General features: G+C 42.5%; 1 protein-coding gene across 3 annotated transcripts in view; it reads right to left on the minus strand.

Annotated features, from left to right (window-relative positions):
• Positions 1-21,314, minus strand: part of DNM3 (dynamin 3) — a 2,680,418-nt gene that overhangs the window by 1,906,230 nt on the left and 752,874 nt on the right. For all 3 annotated transcript variants that reach the window (XM_044085220.1, XM_044085219.1, XM_044085218.1), the window contains exon 6: positions 10,260-10,420. In XM_044085220.1, coding sequence (XP_043941155.1) covers positions 10,260-10,420 — 161 coding nt within the window. The remainder of the gene's footprint in view (positions 1-10,259; positions 10,421-21,314) is intronic.

Here is a 21,314-nt window from a genome sequence, read left to right on the forward strand (position 1 = left end):
CTGTCATCCTCAACTGCTCATAATGAAACCGTCCACCTTCCTGTATGTCATATCTGTCTGTAATATGCTGCCTCTCCAGAAGCCTCCCAATCTATGCAACAGGTCTCCTACATAATTAATTCCTTGTTGTTGCTATCCCTTCCAATATTCCCCTCCTATATTACATACTATTCTCAAGACCCAAACTTAAAAAAAAAATCTGCAGGAATTATTGTACAGCCTAAGAAATCTAATATACCTTCCCTTTTCATGAAGATCATCTTGTATAACCTGCAATACAATCTTGCCTTGCCATGTTTTCCACCTTCCCCTTGTGTTATTCCTGTGTGTCTTCCTCAAGATATACACTGTACTAGAAAATTCCCCCGTTATAGTGTTATCTTCTCTGTCTGTCATCCTGTTTCCTTCATTTCTTCTCATTTCTGTAATGATCCCTTATATGTGTTTCTTTGACCTTTTGTTTAACTTTGACCTTTTGTATCAGCCACTTGCCTGACTTCCCCCCAAAAGTCCTGTCTTGTTATAAGCCGACTCTCTCCTATTGTGGTTTGAACTTCCTTAATACAAGTTATAAGAGCTTCGTCCATATCTTGTTTAGTCTTCTAACCCCCTGATTAATTATTCTTATTCACTTCCTTTGGCAGCAGTCTTCTTCTCTTCTCTCCCCTAATGCCCTACTACACCCATTAAATACCCTTTTATAGCAACCTTCATTGCATTCCACCAAGTCTTTCCCATCTGCTTACCCTCCATGTATTCTGTATTACATCCTTGGAATATCTATGTTCTTTGTGCAGAAGGCATATTCCTGTATTTCAAAGGGTCGTAGTCTCTAAATATATACTCATCCTTCCACTTCCTCCCACTGCCTTGGGACCTCTCCTGCCCAAACGTTCTGTTCTTGCCGATAAACTTTCTATCCACTTTCTAACTGACCACCACATTAAAATCTCCCCAACAAGTTCACTTTTCCAATGTGGTCATACCTCTTGACATATACGACAGAAACCTGGAAGAAGATGAGGCATGTGAGTTAGGACCATAGATTGCTCCAACTTTACAGTCGTGACCTTCTACAGTTAGACCTGCTATACCGCCCTTCCTCCTTCATTCTCTCTCATTATTTTACCTGTTTATTTACAGATTTCCTCATCACTGTCACTTCCCCTCTCTGTTTTTCCCTCCTCTAACTTGAGTGCATCGCACCATTTTCCATCCTCTACCTTGCAGTTTCAGTACTTCTTTCCTTTTCGTCCTCCTTCACTGTAATAATATTACGGCCCCTTTAGCTCTCTTTAATTTCTTCCTAATCTTCTTTCTTTTAATTGCATGGCTCCTCTCCCCAATATTCCGTGATATTATAGTTATACGTCACCCCTGCCTCCCTTCCTTTTGCTTACCCTTCTCCTCCCCTGACTATATCTAACAAGGCCTTTGGTTTCCCTTTAGATTGATTCCTGATTTCCAAAGCTGAGCTGATGTTTGCAACACTAATAGCTGGTCACTCACAGAGAATACTCCTATGATCCCCAAATTCAATCACATCATTCTTCAAACACCCCCCAGTGAATTCTAGTGGAACTCCTAAACACCTAAGTACCACTTACACCCTATAATATAAATACAAACCCATTAGGCTACATTAGAATAATACTAACTCCCTGAAATGTTATCTTCACGTAGAAACATACAAAAATGCCAATACATCCATACAACCTGAGCATATACTTATCACTTTAACATTGCATTGTGTAACATGCATGATAAACATCTAATTTACTTGGTCTATAAGGGAACAAGCGTATAACATGCTAGGCTTGTAAAAGCCCTAAGGCCAATAGACTACTAACCCCCTATGACCCTATGATCCTATGCACATCTAAAGTGAACAATCTATCAATTATACATTATTTTCAGTCATTTTCACATGCAGCTTTCTCCAAAGTCATTGCTATCAGTTTGTGTAAACAGATATATTAGCCAAAAATCTTGACAAACATGCAGACTGTGAATTAGCTTCAGACTTACTCCATAAGCATTTTCAAATGACTCTACTGCCCTCTTAGTAAGTCAGATGTACTCAAAAGTTACTATATTCAATGTGCATGTTAAGTACTTAACTTCAAGCAACATTCCATAAATATTTTAGACTATTTAAAAGATACTATGAAGTTCAGAGTACATACTACATTGACACAAAGGCATTGTACAACACTGGCACCCACTGCTGTCATTCTCTACAAACACAGAGTCCAAGAGTCTTACTTTGTTAATGAACTGGGCAAAGATATTGGAAAGGCATTGGTTGGGGTCTCAAGTTTGTTTCTGCAGCTAAAGTCTCTTGAGCATGTCCATCACAGTATAAACCCCTCATTACAGTAATTTTTGCAAAATGCAGCATTGTGAGGGCTTTAGTGTCCCAAAAAAGTTAAGTACTAAAACCCTCATATGCTTTATTCAGCCAGCCCAATATCATAATTACAATTTTCCATCTGTTTGTTTTTTACAGGAAGTATGGCAAGGCCTGTTGATTCCTCTGACCTTTCTCTATGCCATCTTGAAGTCCCACTAATTCCTCTCCCTAGAAACCCCTTTTCTTCTGCTGAATAAAAACTGAGAGCATCTTCGCACCTTTTTGGGGTGTGCTGCTCTCTACTCCTGTGACAGTGGCAGGGTGGCAGGGTAGGCTTTTATCTGTTTGCACAACTTCCTTCTGTTTTCTTTGGGATGGTACACTCACAATTTCCATTTCCAAAGTCTATCCCCCCAGCCTGTCTAGTAAGATTTGGTGGCTGGAACAGCCTGCTGTGCGGTCCAGGGAAGAACTACCTCATTTGCATATTCCTGTCAGTCCCTTTTAGCTGCCACTCTCAGGTGAAGACCTGTAGCCTCAGTTTACCTTCCCCTCCCCCTCCTTCTATTGTAAGATCAGTCCATCTCCTGTAGGATACTACTTTCTGGAATACCTTCTGAAGTATCTACTTCTGCCCTTCTGGAAACTTGCGGAGAGGGCAGGTTTTTTCATGGCTGGATAAATTACTCAGCCAATTCTGGAGTGGAAAACCTTTTACACTGATCCCCCATCTCTTCAACAAGTTCAGCTGGGTAGGTGATACAGGAAGCATAAGCCAGTCAGTTCAGTTTCCACCTTAATTCAGTGAATGATACTCATCACTGATCACAGACTGGTGCTGTGGTGCTAGCGTTAAGTACTGTGTTCTCTAGCTTGTATTACTCAGTAGGTAGGAGTAATAATCTCATAGCAGAACATTGGAATGTGTGTGTGTGTGTGTGTGTGTGTGTGTGTGTGTGTGTGTGTGTGTGTGTGTGTGTGTGTGTGTGTGTGTGTGCGCGTGTGTGTGTGTCTGTGCCTGTGTATTTGTGTGTGTGCGTCTGTGTGTGTGTGTGTGTGTGTGTGTGTGTGTGTGTATCATTCAACATCACTCTGGAGACAATTTTAAAAAAGGGGGGTCAGTTTGGCATAATGGTTAAGGTCTTCACTTTATAAACGCAACGTACAATGCATGATTCTAATCTTAAGTTATTGGCTAGGCTTGAAATGGCCCTTCATGGCAGTTAGCCTAGCATTCTCCTAAGAACCTATGAACAGATTAGGAATAATCCTAAAAGGCTCTCACAAGGGAACTTTCCATTGCAATACCATGCAGTAACTAAACATTTACAAGCCAGTTTTTGGCTGGACATGAATATAATGACTCCTTCTGCTCTCCTCCCCACTTTGTGAATTATGTCTATGTCTTACTTAGTCTATGTCAGCCAGAGTGTTCAAAGCAGAAAGACATGTACTCTGAAAGTACGACAACAGATCTGAGTCCATTGCTGTCTCTGGCTGTCCTTGCAGTCTTAAGGTTTCCTCGACACAGATGATCTTCTAAATCATCTGTTTTAGTCACTAGTACCAGAATCTCTCTCTAAAACTGCTGCATCTACAACTGATAATCTGATATTTTATCATTCTGCACTTTTAGTTTGTACTGCACACCTTGTAATTCTTGCTACATACTAGACGTGTGCTCTTTCTGCATGTTGATCCATTTTGCAGGTCCTGCATCTTTAGGGAAACAGCTTACAGCATATCTAAGATTTCTGCCATTGTTTCCTTCTCTGTAAGATCAGCTGTCATCTCCAAAGTTGTCTGGGGATATTGGCAATCATTTTCTCCATCTTTCAGGGTATTTTCTTTCTTTGGATTTTTTTGTATAATTTTTCTTCCAGAAGCACTCACAGCTACAGAAAACTACTCCTCTCTGTTGGGCTGTTAGCCACTTTCTCAGGTATCTCACCTTACAAAAGGTGTGCAAATCCACATAGTTTGATATCACATCTTTGTGGAAGTTAATGTATTTTTTGCATAGGAGACTGATGTAAAATAGTTGCAGCTGCTGAAATGACAAAGTCAAAGCTGTTCAAAAAAGGAAGCAAAGAAACATACTAAATTATTTCAAACAGAAATAGGGTCCACTCTGCTAAATCAAATGTTCTAATATAAGACAATGAATGGTTTGGGGTTCCCACCTGTACAATGTCCAACTGAAAGGAACAAACCACCACTAACTGGAAAAGATGTCAGCCATCCACCTGTCTGTTGTGCTCTCAAAGAGCTAATAAAAAGGATTTACTGGGGATTTTCTAGAAAAAGATGCTTATAAGTAAAGCAGGAAGCCTAACATATGGAAGACTCTAGAAGGAAATAAAAGTTAATTTACTAGATTGCTACCCATATTCAAGACCTCAGACATTATGCGTATAGAAAGCTTTTTATCCACAACTGCAAAAACAAGAGTTACCTGAGAAATTTCCCATTCAATGACAACTGTATGTGTAGAAGTCATTGTCAGGAACAATTGACCTTAACGAAAACATGAAGATCAAACAGGAACTGGTTAAGATCAAGAAGAAAAAAATTATTCTGGCTTCAAAGCTGCTCTGAGGATTAGTTATATCACATCCTTTTAGAATTTGTCAGGATTTACTGGTCTATAGATAAATGTGGTGGTGAAAGGCATATAATTCTACCTTGCAAGAAAACCAAAACACAGCTGATCACACAATGCAGATCCCTACGCTGATGAGATTTTTGGTTTTCACTTTTTATTTATTTATTAGTATTTGTTTACCAGGATTGTTCATTTGAGCATAAGTAACCTTTTTCAGTGCAGGCCTGGGTAGAAAAGCTCCAAGTACAAATACATGTACAAAATGTACTAAGCACAAATAACAAAAATTACAATGTGACTTAAAGCAATTTTACAGAATGAATGTAAATGTAGCAACAAGTATTGTGAAAGTTTAGTAAATAACATATATTCTTACTGTATCAGGTGATCGGTGAGGGATCTTTTATCGTGTGTCAAAATCAGCAGCCACTGGATGGAGCAGCTGTTTAAATGAGCAGACAAAAGCAAGGCTGTTACAAACACAGATCAACCGTCATGGTAAAAACTCACTTGTTGACGTAATGTCATGAGCGCTCTTCAGAAACTTATAATAGGGAATAATCCCAAACGATAATAAACATCCAGGAGAGCAAACACCAAATTACCAAGAGGACGGACAGAACCAAGAAGAGCATAAATACCAAAGAAAGACAGACTAATGAAGTCAAAGTCCAAATAATAGTGTTTAACAGATTTGTGAATCGATGACAGAGTGATTTGAGCACAAATGCTCACAACAGAACATATTCGAAGCAAGAGCTGGAAGCAGCCATGCTTCCTGTGGAGTAGAAACATATTCGAAGGAAGGGCTAGAAGCAGCCATGCTTCCTGTGGAGTAGAAACATATTCGAAGGAAGGGCTGGAAGCAGCCATGCTTCCTATGGAGTAGAAACATATTCGAAGGAAGGGCTGGAAGCAGCCATGCTTCCTATGGAGTAGAAACATATTCGAAGGAAGGGCTGGAAGCAGCCATGCTTCCTATGGAGTAGAAACATATTCGAAGGAAGGGCTGGAAGCAGCCATGCTTCCTATGGAGTAGAAACATATTCGAAGGAAGGGCTGGAAGCAGCCATGCTTCCTGTGGAGTAGCCTTTGACAGCAGCATTTTTCAAAGCATCATTCACTACCTGATGGTAAAACAAAACACAGTTAGAAATCCACTTTCGTAGTGATTGCTGAACTCTTTCTGAAGCTAAGGAAACTAATGGCTGCTCTGTCTTTCAGAATCTGTATGTAAAATTCATGTAGAACGCGAGGTGGTGGTGTCTACCCAAGGCATACAGGGCTCTTTCTCATCTAGTTCCTTCTCCTGCAAAGAAAACAGGTAGATGAAGAGACTCTTGCTATTTACAATTCTGATATCTCTTTCAGAAGAAAAGGAAGGTTAGTCGTAAACAGCATCCAGTCCTTTGAAAGACTAAATTTGTTTTCCTACAAATGAGGACCCAAAGTGCCAACATTCTGATGGCAGAGATGATGATATTTAGGAAAACCACTTTCCAACAGATAAGCTTCAAAACCACTGAACCCACAAGCTAGAAGGCTGTGAAAGTAAAAGGTGTACCCCCCCTCTTCATTTTGAAGGTTTGGAAAATCAAATGTTAGATGAACTGAGTCAAAATATGGGAATAGACCACCTTAGACAGGATTGAATTTGTAAGAGAATCTCTGACAGTGGGGAAGCCTACATACAGTCGACAAATGTGATATTTATCTATATAAAGCACATGCCACCAAAAAATATTTTTCCACGATGGAAACTTCAGGTTTGAAAATAACGTCATCTTAGATAGAATTTATGTTAATTAGCCTAATATGAAACTGAGATCCTACACTGGGGAAAGGGATCAGAAGTCCGCTCATGAAGACTTTTATTTGACTCTGAAAAAAAAAATCAGTGTCACTGCAGTGTGGAAGAGATAAGCTGAAACAGCCTGGCAGATAATCAAATAAATGGTCTGTTTGCCCAATCCCCACTACCTTTTGCCGCATGTTAAGTTTGCTGTACTAAAGCAGTTTGCCACAATAAGGATTAGCACTAATTCTGAGAAAGTCCACACTCTTACAGTAGGATGTCCACCTGTCACTGATGTAAGTGAAGGATCGTTTGAAAGCACCATGTGGGGAAGACAGATCCTGATCACACCTGCTTTGTTTAACCTGGGAGGTGGGAGTTACCGGAACAACTGCAGACTTATTTAACCCTGACATGAGAGCTTTTAGACAAGTTATTTTGGACGTATGCTTTGGTTGCTCCTATATAAGTATCATATTTTGGACGTATGCTTTGGTTGCTCCTATATAAGTATCATATTTTGGACGTATGCTTTGGTTGCTCCTATATAAGTATCATATTTTGGACGTATGCTTTGGTTGCTCCTATATAAGTATCATATTTTGGACGTATGCTTTGGTTGCTCCTATACAAGTATCATTTTCTCCCTTGCAGCCTTTCAGCTCATCCTTTATTTATCCCAGCATTTGCAACATTTTACATTTCTCCTTATATGAACTTGCCTTCTACATCTTTCTAGCACCTTGTATATCTTTCTGGTTCCAAACCTGTGTCGCTTGGTAACATTTTAGGTCAATTTCACAAGCAACCTGTTGAAATTGCAAAAAAGTACAATTGTGTAAAATCTTACCATAACAGTAGATGCACTTCTCTTCACTGTTGTAGTATTCATAAGCTCAGGGATCTCCTATGAAGGATAGCCCAATGTCTGACTGATATTACAAAGGCTTTAGTACTTATAGGCATCTTACATCGCACATATGCTATTCACACAAGGAGTAGGGAAAAGGGTGCTCTATGGATACACACACTCAGAACTCAAAAAGCCCCAAGAGGAACAGAATGCCCCCAAGGACAAGGAAAAACATGAGCACCCAGAAGGAGAAAAAAGGTGAAGAGCCCCTCGGCCAGGTGGGCAAGAAAGAACAGACCAGAAGAGAGGGGGCAGGAGGGAGGGAGCAAACACTGCAGCAGCGAAGAGAAGGACATCTACTGTTATGGTAAGATTGTACACAACTGCACTATGTCCTTCTATATCACTGCTGCAGTATCCATAACCTAAAGAAGAAGATAAGAGCTCAAGAAGAAGCCTGGGATGAGGATAACACAGAGGATCCCCCCAGAATTCCATACAGGAAAGCACTGGAAAAGCCAGTCCTGGTCCTAGCAATAACATCCAACTTGTAATGCTTTATGAAAGTATGAACAGAGGAATAACCAGCCTTAAGGATGGAAGTGGTATCCAGACCTTTGGAAAAGATCACCAGGAGCCTCCACTGATAAGGAAAGGCATTTACCATGAAAATAATAAAAACAAATGGCCTTAGAAATCCAGGAAGAGATGGTTTGCTTAGAAACAGCCAAACCCAATGACCTGGGATGAAGGAAACAAAAAGCTGCACAGATTTGCAAATAACTTTAGTTTTAACCAAATAATATCTGAGCTGTCTATGCAAATCCAAAGTGTGACTCTGGAACAGTATAGAGGAAGTTACCTGCTCAGAGGGGAAGCAACAATATCTACCAGAGGAATATCCCACTGATGGGCAATGTCCAGGAACACATCTCTGTGAAGCATCCATTTGTAAGCTGGTGTGCTGAACCTACTCAAAGAGTCTGCCACTAAATTGTGCACCAAGGGAATGTAAACTGCCTGAAGAGTCACTTGATACTGGCCAGCTAGACCCCAGACCTAAAGAGCTGGTCTGCAAAGATGGGACCTTGTGCCCCATTGCTTGTTGGTATATGCCACATCACTGTGGTATTGCCTCTGACGAAATACGGAATTGAAGGCCTGAACAGCTAGAAGCAGGGCCCTCGTCTCCTTTATACTGATGTGATCTGACCTCTGATGAAGAGGCCAAAGACCCAGAAGGGTCTTCAGACTGACATTCAATGATGGTTTTTAAACTGGCAGCAAAGAAGTTCTGGGTGTGTTTATTTGTATGTCACCTTTATACCCTTCAACTTGCTCGAGCAGCAGACTTGCAACATACAACACCAATACTAATGGCTTTGGTATACTGGACGGACATTGGGCAATCCTTGGCAGGAGACCCCATAGGATATGAATACTGCAACAGTGATACAGAAGGACAATAACTGGAACAGCGGGACTAGAAGTACGGATGAGGGGAATGCATTCTAAATCTTTAGTTGGCATGCCTTGGAGAACTCCCCTCATGCTGAGGTACAGAAACATTAGAGTCAGTGCAGGGGAGAATGAGTAGCAGGGAGACATAGCCCCCACCCCAGCAAACATACATGAAAAGTGTGACAGCAAGTTTTGTATTTCAGTGTTTATTATTATTTATTTATTTATTTATTTTAAATCACAGTTTATTTTTTCAAGTGCTGGGACTCTCACTATCAGGTCTTGTATTTGTGACATGGTTAAGTGTTGTGGTTTGTTAATCTGTTTAACCCACTTATATGTGTGCTTTGCAAATGCTGGTTAAGTTGTACACTCTTCAGAAGACAGAAAACGAATCTCTGTTTTCAAATACTGTCTTGGTTTTCATGTAGTGAGATAATATGAACAAAGAAACCAAAAAACTAAAATGAAATCTTGTTTTAATTATTATCTCTAAAAAAGTAAAGAATTTCTCAGCATAAACATCTTGTTTTTAATCATATACAACAAAAAAGGGAAGAAGTTCTCAGTATAAACTGCCCAGTTAGATACAGTGATACAAAAACATGTTATTTGGATAGGAACTAAGCGGAGAAGTTATTGATGTCAGGAAACATCACATTTACACCTACACTTATGTATAACAGCTAATGCAAACTACAGATGTACCCCTGAGCCTGGGACACATACTACTGCAAAACCCGGTAGCAGGTATCACGGCCAAAGAGCCATGAAGCCCATTAGACTTACCTGCCACAAAAGTGCACCTTTATTTATGTATTTGTTTAAGATTATCCTTTGCAGAGCATCCAAGAAAGCACTGCAAAGTGTAGGTTCATTTTCTGACACCACACCCCTAGCCCATGTGTACAGAGGGAAGCATAAAACTGGGATAGAACATGCCTAGTTTCAAAGTCTACTTTGGAAATAAACTAACAGTTGGGATGTTTGGTTTATGTCTCCAAAGTAAGACCTTCTATTCGTATCAAACTGAGATCGTATGAAAATACAAAGATTTATAAATGTACCTGCACTTTGGTGACCTCAACGCACTCATTTTCTCATTATCACGGTACTGATGTGTGAGCTGATCAAAATATATGACAAAGGAACCATAAAACGCTGGTGTACTTCTTAAATAAGACCGATTTACCTGATTAAGTACTTTCTGCAGATATGGTGTTCCCATCCGATCTGCCATATGTCGATATGCAGGATGAGAAAGAAAAAACTTCCTCTCAGCAGCAATGGCAGCTTGAATGTCCTTCTTTCCATCAATATCCTTCTGACTTCTGTTGACAACACCAATATACCCTTCAAAAACAAGTGAGATGTTAACCAGGCTGGAAGGAAAACATAAGATGTACACAAATTACAGACTTCATGCATCTACATCAAACATGCAACACAAAGGAAAACACAGAAAGTGAACCTCACCACATCAAACTGTTTATCTCGCTGTGTGCTGGGCCTTAACAGGCCAGTGCTTTATTTACATAATTAGTACATTTAGTTGCCCTCACATGTCCAGCATGAGCCAAGCTTTTTTCCCCCACAGTGGACAGCTGCAGAGAAAAAGTCTCACCTAATTTCACATACAAAGACTCCTAGATAATCAAAGTTTGCTGATAAGTGTATGAATAAATGTTACCCGATAACAAAGAGTAGCCAGTACAAAGACACGGCTGTGAAGTTAATCTTAGAGGAGTAGAAGGCATGAGTGATGAGAAAAATGATTTTACTGGCAATATGATGCCCTGACATCATAGGATCATAGGATCACAGGAGGTTACTAGGCTATTGGCCCTGAGGCCCTTACAAGCCAAGCCAAGAGTTTAGCCCATGTTTTAACAAATCAGCACCCAAAGCCCCTGTCCAGCAGGGACACAGGTAGAATCCCAGGGGTGTATTTTTTTGTTTCCCATCCAGCTATCCAGGTTGCGCTTAAAAAGGGATAATGAGGTACTCTGCTTGACATGGAGAGGGAGTCTATTCCACAGATGGGGGAGTCTCTGGGACACAAATCTGCCACACCAACAAGTCCTATTGATATCACAGACCAGGTTGAGATTGCGTGTATGGGTTGCTCGAGTGGAGCTTGACTTGCAGATATGCAGCAGTCCCATCAAGGCAGGGTCTGAGTTTGCTTTATATGCCAAACAGAGGTCACCTCTGAGGAGGCTGTATGAAACTGAGTAGAGGGATAGGGCTTTCAGCCTATCTGTGAAGGGTATGTGTTTGAGGCCCTGGATTCTCCTGGTGAGGAACCTCTGTGGTCTTTCGAGCTGCTGCATGTCCTTAGCGAGGCACATACCAAATGGGGCGTTGTACTCAATAATTGGCCTTATAAGGGAAGAATACAGGGATGTTATGACCTCTTTGTCCCTGGATGAGATACCCTTACTTATGAGGTGGGCCATGTAGAAAGCTTTCCGTACAAGAGAAGCAATATGGTGGTCAAAAGTCAGGTTGCTATCAACCTGGATGCCCAAATCCCTCACCACTGACTGTGTACTTAGGACATTGTTATTAATGTGATAATATGTGGGGGTGTCATTCTCCCCAAAGGGGATGATGATGCCTTTTTGGCATTCAGCTTGAGGCCATTTTTCTGGCACCAGTCATTTGTTTGGGTGAGACCCTCTTGGAGGATGTCCACATCACTTGGGGAACTGATGACTGCACCCAGCTTGCAGTCATCTGCAAACTTGGTCAGCCACAGTCCACTCGTTTTGGCCTGTACCTCAGAGAAGCATAAGCTGAATAATAGAGGCCGCAAGACCGATCCCTGGGGTACGACTGCTTGAGGTAGCTTCCCCTATTTTGATTAGGTGGGTTCTATCAGTGAGCCAGTCTGCTACTTATCTGGTAACATATGGATCGATGCCTAGTTGAGAGAGTTTATCTACTATGCCCGAGTAGGGAATAGTGTTGAAGGCTTTGGACAAGTCAAGGTAGGCTGTGTGCACCGTCTTCCCCTCGTCCATGGCTTTGATGATTGTCTCAAAGAAGTCGACCAGATTTAACAGAGGTGACCTCTCCTTGACAAAGCCAAACTGTGTGGGGTTGAGTGTTTGGAGGTTGCCAATGTCCCTGTTAATGAGGTCCATGATAATCCATTCCATGGCCTTACAGATCAGGCTAGTTAGGCTGATGGGTCTATAATTTCTCGGATCGGTGGATGCTCCACCTTTGTGTAAAGGGATGACAGTGGCTGTCCTCCACTCAGCTGGGACAAAGCTGGTACTCAGACTTGGTTGAATAGGCTGCCTAATGCTGCTGCAAGTTCATGCCTAAGTTCATGTAGGATGCAGCCATGGATGTTATTGGGTCCCATGGAGGCTGTATTTTTTGCCTTGAGAGGGCAACGATGACCTGTTCCCTAGAGATAAGGGGTGGGGGGCAGGTACTTGGGATGTCCTGGTTTACTGATGGGTGGAAGGAGGGGAAAGGGAGAAGTTTTCGCTGAATCTGTCAGCCAATAGATTGGCTATGCCTACAGCATTTGTGTATGTGGTGTCTTGACCACCAGTTCTGTATAGATCTGGGTGCTTCCTTTGAGATTTTAGACATATGTGAAGAAGGCCTTATGATTGTCTCTAGCAGATGTGGCTAATGTGGACTCGATGTTGGCTTTAGAGGATTTCAATAGTGCTCTTATTTGCTTGTTCAGGGTAAGGAGAGATTGCTTCCAATTGGGTACCTGCTCCTTCTTGGCCCTGGACAGCAATTTTTTCCTTTTGTTATACAGTTTATTTATTGCAGATGTCCACCAGACAGATTTACTCTTCTTTGCGGAGGATGGCTTTGTCCTGTCAGGTATTCCTGATTCCATGCATCTATATAAATGCTCATATAGTACTTTGGTGTAGATTTGGATACTGGTGCCAGTTCCTACAGTGACGGAGGGGGCTGTGAAGCTGTTTATACCATCCCTCAGGAGGTTGTAATCAGCTTTGGAGATTTTTTTTGTTTGACTATCTCTAGAGGGGGGTCAGGGGAGATCGTGACTTCGAAAGTGACCACTTTATGGTCGGATCTTACCAGGGAGGATGATATTGTAGGGGTGCTGCAGTAGTTGCTCGTGTTGGTTAGTACCAAGTCCAAGATATTATCACCTCTTGTGGAGGTACAAACTAGCTGTTTCAAGGCATTTGCATTGATAAAACTGAGGAATCTCTGGCCATTTGTGTTCTGGCATGAGTAGTTTTTCCAACCTATGGCTGGGTAATTAAAGTCACCCAGGATCAGGGTAATGGGTTGAATCTTGATAGATTTGAAGAGGTCCAGATAAGTGAAGTGGGCATCTTGAAAGTAGTAGTATTGGTAGTATTGACCTCATGACTTTTCCTAAAAAAGGCACTATGGGGGAGGCAAGGGCCTTTGCCAGAAGCCTGAAGCCCAAGTGAGACAGATGCAGGGCATCTCTAGCAAAATGTCGTGGTCTGTCGATCATATCTTCCCAGGCTGTCAGGTACTAGACCCCCCTGGAATGACGCCAGAAACTAAGCCAATTGTTACAGTCAATCATTTTCTGTTTGTATTGAGGCATCACTCTGGGTGATGGTTGATGCTGCTTAAGGCTAGGGATACACCTGCCTTGGACACATAATCAGTGAGCTCACTCATGTCTCTCTTCATATAGTCCAGAGAGGTACATCTCAAGTCATTCTACTCAGTGAGCTCCATCATGTCTCTCTTCATATAGTCCAGGGAGGTACGTCTCAAGTCATTCTACTCAGTGAGCTCCATCATGTCTCTCTTCATATAGTCCAGGGAGGTACGTCTCAAGTCATTCTACTCAGTGAGCTCCATCATGTCTCTCTTCATATAGTCCAGGGAGGTACGTCTCAAGTCATTCTACTCAGTGAGCTCACTCATGTCTCTCTTCATATAGTCCAGGGAGGTAAGTCTCAAGTCATTCTACTCAGTGAGCTCGATCATGTCTCTCTTCATATAGTCCAGGGAGGTACGTCTCAAGTCATTCACACCAACATGGACTATGACAGAGTCATAACAGTACATGTTGTTGAGAGACTTGAGTATGTGTGTGATATGGCGGATTCTGGCACCTGACAAACAACTAACCGTGGCTTTCTCCTTATCCAGCCTGGTGAGAGGCACATCTGTGTGTCTCACAACAGAGTCTCCTATGACTAATATGTTGGGTTTATGGTTAGGGCTTAGTGGTTACGAGACACTGGTGTGTGGACTATCCATGGTATGTGGTTAGGGATGTGGAGTTCTCATATGTTTTTGCCTGTGAGGTCTCTTTTGTTTGGGTTCGTTTTTGTTGAGGACCTCTGTATATGTGGATGTGTATTGTGTAGTTGTGGGTTGTGTTTGAGGTGTAGTGATTGTGTTGATAACCTTCTCAGTGCTAGATGTACTGGCTTGTGAGGGAGAGAGTGCAGACTCTAGCTTCTTTATGTAACTGCATCTCTCACAAATTGCATTCCTAGGTGGTAGTAGTAGATGGCTGTCCAAGTACATGAGGCAGTTGCTACACTGTCTCAGGATGCCCATACTAACCAGGCTGGCAGGAGAAATCATAGAAAACCGTCCATCCATATTTGTCAGAATCTGAGGAAGAGAGACCAGGGAGAGCTAAGGGGTAGCGCTAAAGCCCAAGTGCTTAAAACAAAAGTAAGAGGCTTAGAATAACACTTAAAATTTAAACAGGCTAAAAACAGCAGTAATAAATTCAGCAGAGAAGATGCAATTGAACACTTTACAGAATAAATGGCAGGAAAAGCAAGATGAAGTAATAGAGTTAGGGGAGGAAACACAAATATTGTAAAAGCAGCAAGCAGCTGAATAATTTATTTTTGTTTTGTTTTGTTTTGTTTTTTTAAGTAAAGTGGAAAGGGAGAAAGGAGAAACAGAAGATAATTCAAGGTTAAGAAACTAAGGGGGTAGGGGCGGGCAACTGCAAAGCCACAAAGTATTAGAACAAGACACCAATAGGGAGGGAGGATGGGAAACTATGCTACAGCTACTAGCTACACTATTTTAGGCAGAAAACACTACTAAAATGTTTACCACAGCAGAAAAACAGCAGTGAGCCACTAAATGAAAGTTTTAAACAGATAAAGGAGTAAGCAGACTCTAGAGAATGCTTTTAACTGCAAACAAATCAGTTATATGATACATTCCTTGGCAGGAAATCAGAACAAACAAACAGATGCTTAACAAATGGAGACAATTTCCAGTTAATACCTTTCACACAGTGAAACTAAAAAGCTTTACAAATAGTGTGACAGCAGACAATAAAAAGTGCTATAAATTACTAGAATAAGCAATAACTAGTAAAAAGAAGCAAAAAGTAAGGATACTTATTGTTATATATCACAGATCAGAGTTGTGGTCAGTGCCCCCCTCTGCTCAGCTCAGTGTGTATAGACAGAAATCCTCTCAAATGTAGGGCTTAAATACCAGAAGGTACAACCTGAAACAACTTTAAAAAAGCTCAAAAGAACCAATGAGTGCTTACTCCAAGCCCTAGACCAGCCAACCTTTACCAGCCAGTAGCTAATCAACAACAATTACTCTCACTAAAGTGAAGAAAGGCTTCTGCTAACCCAAGATGGCCTGGAACACATGCTCAGAACAAATAAACACTGCAAACAAACAACCAGGCCCCAGAGACAGCAAACCTGAACTGGGCTGTGCTACAGCTACTAGCTACACTATTTTAGGCAGAAAACACTACAGAAATGTTTATCACAGCAGAAAAACAGCAGTGAGCCACTAAATGAAAGTTTTAAACAGCTAAAAGAGCAAGAAAAATGATAAGCTAACCTAAACACACTGTTCAAACTCAGCCTCTCCACAGGCTACGTACCCATAGAGTGGCACACAGCAATGGTTATTCCGCTCCACAAAGGTGGAGCCACAGCAGACCCCGGGAACTATCACCCTATAAGCCTGACTAGCTTGGTCTTCAAGGCTATGGAGCACATCATCATGGAACTCATTAACAGAGACATTGTGAACCTCCAAACACTGGACCCTACCCAGTTCGACTTTGTTAAGGGCAGATCATGCCTCCTAAACCTGGTGGACTTCTTTGAGACAGTTACCAAGGCTTATAGATGAGGGAAAGGTGGTACACACAGCCTACCTAGACCTTGCTAAGGCCTTCGACACCATTCCCCATTCTGGTATTATAGACAAGCTCACCAGCCTGAACATAAACCCCTACGTCACAAAATGGGTTGCCAACTGGCTCACGGAAATAACCCACATGGTGAGAGTTGTGGGAGCTAGGTCTGACTCTAAACCAGTTACAAGTGGTGTTCCCTAGGGCTGAGTCCTAGGACCCCCTCCTGTTTGGCATATACTTCTCAGAGGTACAGGCAAGCACAGGAGGACTATGGCTGACCAAGTTCACAGAAGACTGCAAACTAGGGGCTATAATTGACTCTCCGGCTGACACAGACATCCTCCAAAAGGGTCTCACTGAGATGGATACCTGGTGCCAAAATCATGGCCTCAAGCTAAATGCCAAAAAGTACATAGTCATCCCCTTTGGAAAAAACAAAGTGCCCACAAACTACCACATAGGTGGTAGTCCCCTAAATATGGAAGATGTAATAAGGGATCTGGGGACCCAAGTAGACAGTAATCTCACCTTTGATAATCACATTGCCAAAGTGGTTAGAAAATCCTTCTACGTGGCCCACCTAATCACAAAAGGGTTCACATCCAGATCAAAAGAGGTCATTGTGCCCCTCTACTCATCACTCATCAGACCCATCATAGAGTACAACGCCAATTTGAGATGTACCTTACAAGACACCTGCAACAGCTGGAAAGACCACAGAAGTACCTCATCAAGAGGATCACTGGCCTCAAACAGATGCCCTATGCAGCTCGACTGAAGAAACTCCAGCTGTACTCTGTTGCATACAGCCTACTCAGAGGTGATCTCTACCTTGCATACAAGGCCATGTCCAACCCAGAATTGATGGACATGCTCCACCTAAAGAAAACCTTATCCCCTCGAGCCACACACTCTAGGGATCAAAACCTCACCACAACTTGTTTTGCAATTAATTTATACCTGCACTTTAAAGTTTGTCTTTTTGTTGATTTAACTGTTGAGGCTGCTCACTCAAGTCCGCTAGCCTGTGTTAAGTATTTACTGTGCATTTTCTATTGTTTGTCTTGTAAAAAAAAAGAAAAACTAAAAAAAATCCTTGTTTCCCACCTTTCCTGACCTAGAATAGTCCCTAATACAGGCATTGCTGTATTCCGGACTTTAGAATAGTTCCTGTGTTGCCCATTTCCTTACTTGGATAGAAGGAAGCTTCTTTGTTCACCAGTGGGAGTGGGGAGCTCTGATCAGCCTATCTGTCCCTGGAGCAGTGATCTCAGCACAGAATCTTGTAGTTTATTTGGCCATTTTGGGCTAATTTCCAGCTCTTTCAAGTCCCCTGTATAAAAATCTGCTTTGGTGCAGTTTTGCGTGATTTTGTGCATAGCGCGACATCAGGCAGCGCCGCTTAATCGGGCTTAAACCATTCTTGGCTCCACAAAGTCTACTCTTCACTTTTTCCCTTAGAACTGCTCTAACTCTCAAAATAAGGACCCTATTTTCAATATAAAGCCCTGCACTTGCTCATATAAGCAATTTTATAAGTTAGCACTAATAAACTAAAAGCGCTACATCCTCATATACTCCCTTTGAGTACTCGACCCCCTATTGGTCCTTTTTGATCAGTTATAAAGGAGTTACTTATACTATTCTGGCATGTCCAAAGGTCAGTTGCTGGTTTCCTCTCCAGTCCAGCTGGTGAATCTGGGAATCTTGAGGCAATGTTACAACTGCCTCATGTACACAGACAACCCTCTCCTCCTCCCAACAAGTTCAAATATATGTGAGAGATGCAACCATATAGCCAAACTGGAGGCTGAGCTCTCTCAACTCAGTACTGGCACAGTCAGTCAGGAGGAGAAGGTAACCACACATACCACAAATCCAGTCTCACATAGACCTACCACAACAGCAAACCAAACACATAAACACACAAAAACATACTCGGAGGCTCTAAATAAAAATCTGCCTAAGCAGCAGAGACCTCCAAAGCAGACCTCCAAGCAACCGCTACCCCAAAACAAAACACGTGTAACTCATAGTTCACAAAGTCAGTGTGCCAAACAGTCACAGCCCTTAAGGCTAAACAACACACCTGATACACTTGTAATAGGTGACTCTATTGTCAGACACACTGACATCCCACTCACCAGGTTGAACAAGGAGAAGGTCATGGTGAGCTGCCTGTCAGGCGCCAGGATCCGCCACATAACACAAGCACTCAGGTCACTCCAAAGCAAGTACAAATATGACTCAGTCATTGGCCATGCTGGTGTGAATGACCTGAGACGTACCTCCCTGGAATACATGAAAAGAGACATACAGGAGCTCTCTGATCATGTAGCCTAGGCCGGTATGACCCTGACCTTGAGTAGCATCTTACCCTCACCAAGAATGATGCCACAGTATAAAGACAAAATGATCAATTTTAACAATTGGCTAAATTATTGGTGTCATTCAAAGGGGATCCAGTGTCTGTCAGCCTGGGATGACATGCTCGACAAGCCACGTTGCATCGCTAGAGATGGCTTGCACCTGTCACCCCTGGGCTTTCGGATACTGGCAAAGGCTGTTGCCACCCCCATAGTGCCTTTTTTAGGCAAAGCTCAAAAGACAAACCCACCTCCATAGACAACACAAGGAAAAAGAAACTAAGGGTAATGCTACTCAACGCCAGAAGTCTAAACCTCAAGATGCATGCACTCGAAGCTCTCCTCGGTATGGAGAATATCGATATCTGTGCAGTAACAGAAACCTGGTTCAAGGCTCCCGAGAGCACCCCAGCACTACCAGGTTATACCTCATACCATGCTTTTCGGCCCCAAAACACGGACCGAACCACAAAAGGAGGGGGAGTATCCATATTCATCAAAGATACCCACACCTCCAGGTTAGTGGCACTGCACGAAGCATCGGAGACCATCCATGTGCAATTAACAGTGGGCAAAACTGCCTTTCAGTTTGTAGCCTGCTACAGACCACCCTCCCAAACTCAGGAACCTCACTCGGCTTTCCTGAGAACACTGAAGAATTTGAAGGTCTCTCCAAACACCATTATATTGGGTGACTTCAACTACCCAAACATAGACTGGGAGCATTACTCAAGCCCCAACACCCTAGCCCAAAGGTTCCTAGAATTTATAAACTCAAATGCTATGGAACAACTAGTCACCACTCCCACAAGAGGGGAAAACATACTGGACCTGATCATCACCAACATGGGGACTCTATGCTCCACACCAGAGGTATACCCCTCATTGGTAAGATTGGACCATAAATTAATCTCACTGGACATCCACATCCCGACCCCACCCCCAGCCCAGAAAACCACAGTGAAAAACTTCTCAAAAGCTAATTTCACACTTCTTAAAACCGAGGTGAAATCCTTCAAAGCCCCCGGGCCAGTGGAAACTACAGCCCAAACTGCAGAATCCTTTATAAACACATTCTATGGACACCTTCAGGAATGCATGGATCATGCAATCCCAAATAAAACCAAGACCCAATCCTCCAAAGGCAGGCGTCCTGTCTGGTGGCCTCCAGCCATAAATAAGCTATACAACAAAAGGAGGAAGCTACTACATGATAGAGCAAAATCTCTAAAAGAGAAGGCATCTCTGATCAGTACTAGCAAAAAACTACGGTCCCTCATAAAATCATCCAAGGCCAGCTTCGAGAGAAAAACTGCACAGGACACTAAAGATAATCACAAGGCCTTCTTTAGTTATGTTAGGAACCTGGGTGGCAATTCCCAGATATGTTCGGAGTTAGTCCAAAATGACAAAAAATACACTGAACCCACAGACATTGCCAACATCCTGACAGACAGGTTCAGTGCAAACTTCTCCCCCCCTTCCCCCCCAAAAGAGCAAATATCTATCCCAGCAGAGAGTTGCCTCCCTGACATCTCAGATGCTCAGGTGAGAGATGACCTCTCCAAAGCAAAAAACACAGCATCAATGGGACCGGACGGTGTCCCGGGCTGCGTCCTACATGAGCTCCAAGAAGAGCTAAAACCTCATATAAAGTTACTGTTCAATCTCAGCCTTACTACAGGATATGTACCCAAGGAATGGCGTACAGCAACAGTGGTCCCACTCCACAAAGGTGGTGCCTCAACGGACCCTGGAAACTATCGCCCCATAAGCCTGGCTAGCCTGGTCTGCAAAGCTATGGAGCGGATCATCATGGAACTCATAAACAAAGACATTGGGGACCTACAGACGCTGAATCCTACACAATTCGGCTTTGTTAAGGGAAGATCCTGCCTCTTGAACCTGGTCGATTTATTTGAAACAGTCACCAAGGCCATAGATGAAGGGAAGGTAGTCCACACAGCCTACCTGGACCTCGCAAAAGCCTTCGACACAATACCCCAATCGGGCATCATAAATAAGTTCTCCAGCTTAAATATCAACCCCTATGTCATAAGATGGGTTGCAAACTGGCTCAAGGATAGAACCCACATAGTCAGAATTGCGGGAGCCATGTCAGACTCTAAACCAGTTACAAGTGGCGTCCCACAAGGCTCAGTCCTGGGACCTCTCTTGTTTGGTATATATTTTTCTGAGGTACAGGCTAACACGGGAGGACTATGGCTGACCAAGTTCGCAGATGACTGTAAACTGGATGCCATAATCGACTCTCCAGCTGACACAAGCATCCTCCAAAAGGGTCTCACAGAGACGGATAACTGGTGCCAGAGCCATGGCCTAAAGCTAAACGCCAAAAAGTGTACAGTTATTCCCTTTGGGAAAAACAAAGTACCCATAAATTACCACATAGGCGATAATCCATTAAGTATGGAGGAAGTAATTAGGGACCTGGGGACCCAAGTTGATAGTAATCTCTCCTTTGACAACCACGTTGCCAAAGTGGTTAGAAAGACCTTCTATATAGCCCACCTTATCATGAAAGGATTCACATCTAGATCAAGGGAGGTCATTGTGCCCCTTTACTCATCACTCATCAGGCCCATAATTGAATACAATGCCCCATTTGGGATGTACCTTACCCGACACCTTCAGCAACTGGACAGACCCCAAAAGTACCTCACCAAGAGGATCAAGGGACTCAAACAGATGACCTATGCTGCTTGGTTAAAGAAAC

This window comes from Protopterus annectens, chromosome 10.part0 (assembly GCF_019279795.1).
Source record: "Protopterus annectens isolate FY-2018-M chromosome 10.part0, PAN1.0, whole genome shotgun sequence".
NCBI classification, from domain to species: Eukaryota; Metazoa; Chordata; order Ceratodontiformes; family Protopteridae; genus Protopterus; species Protopterus annectens.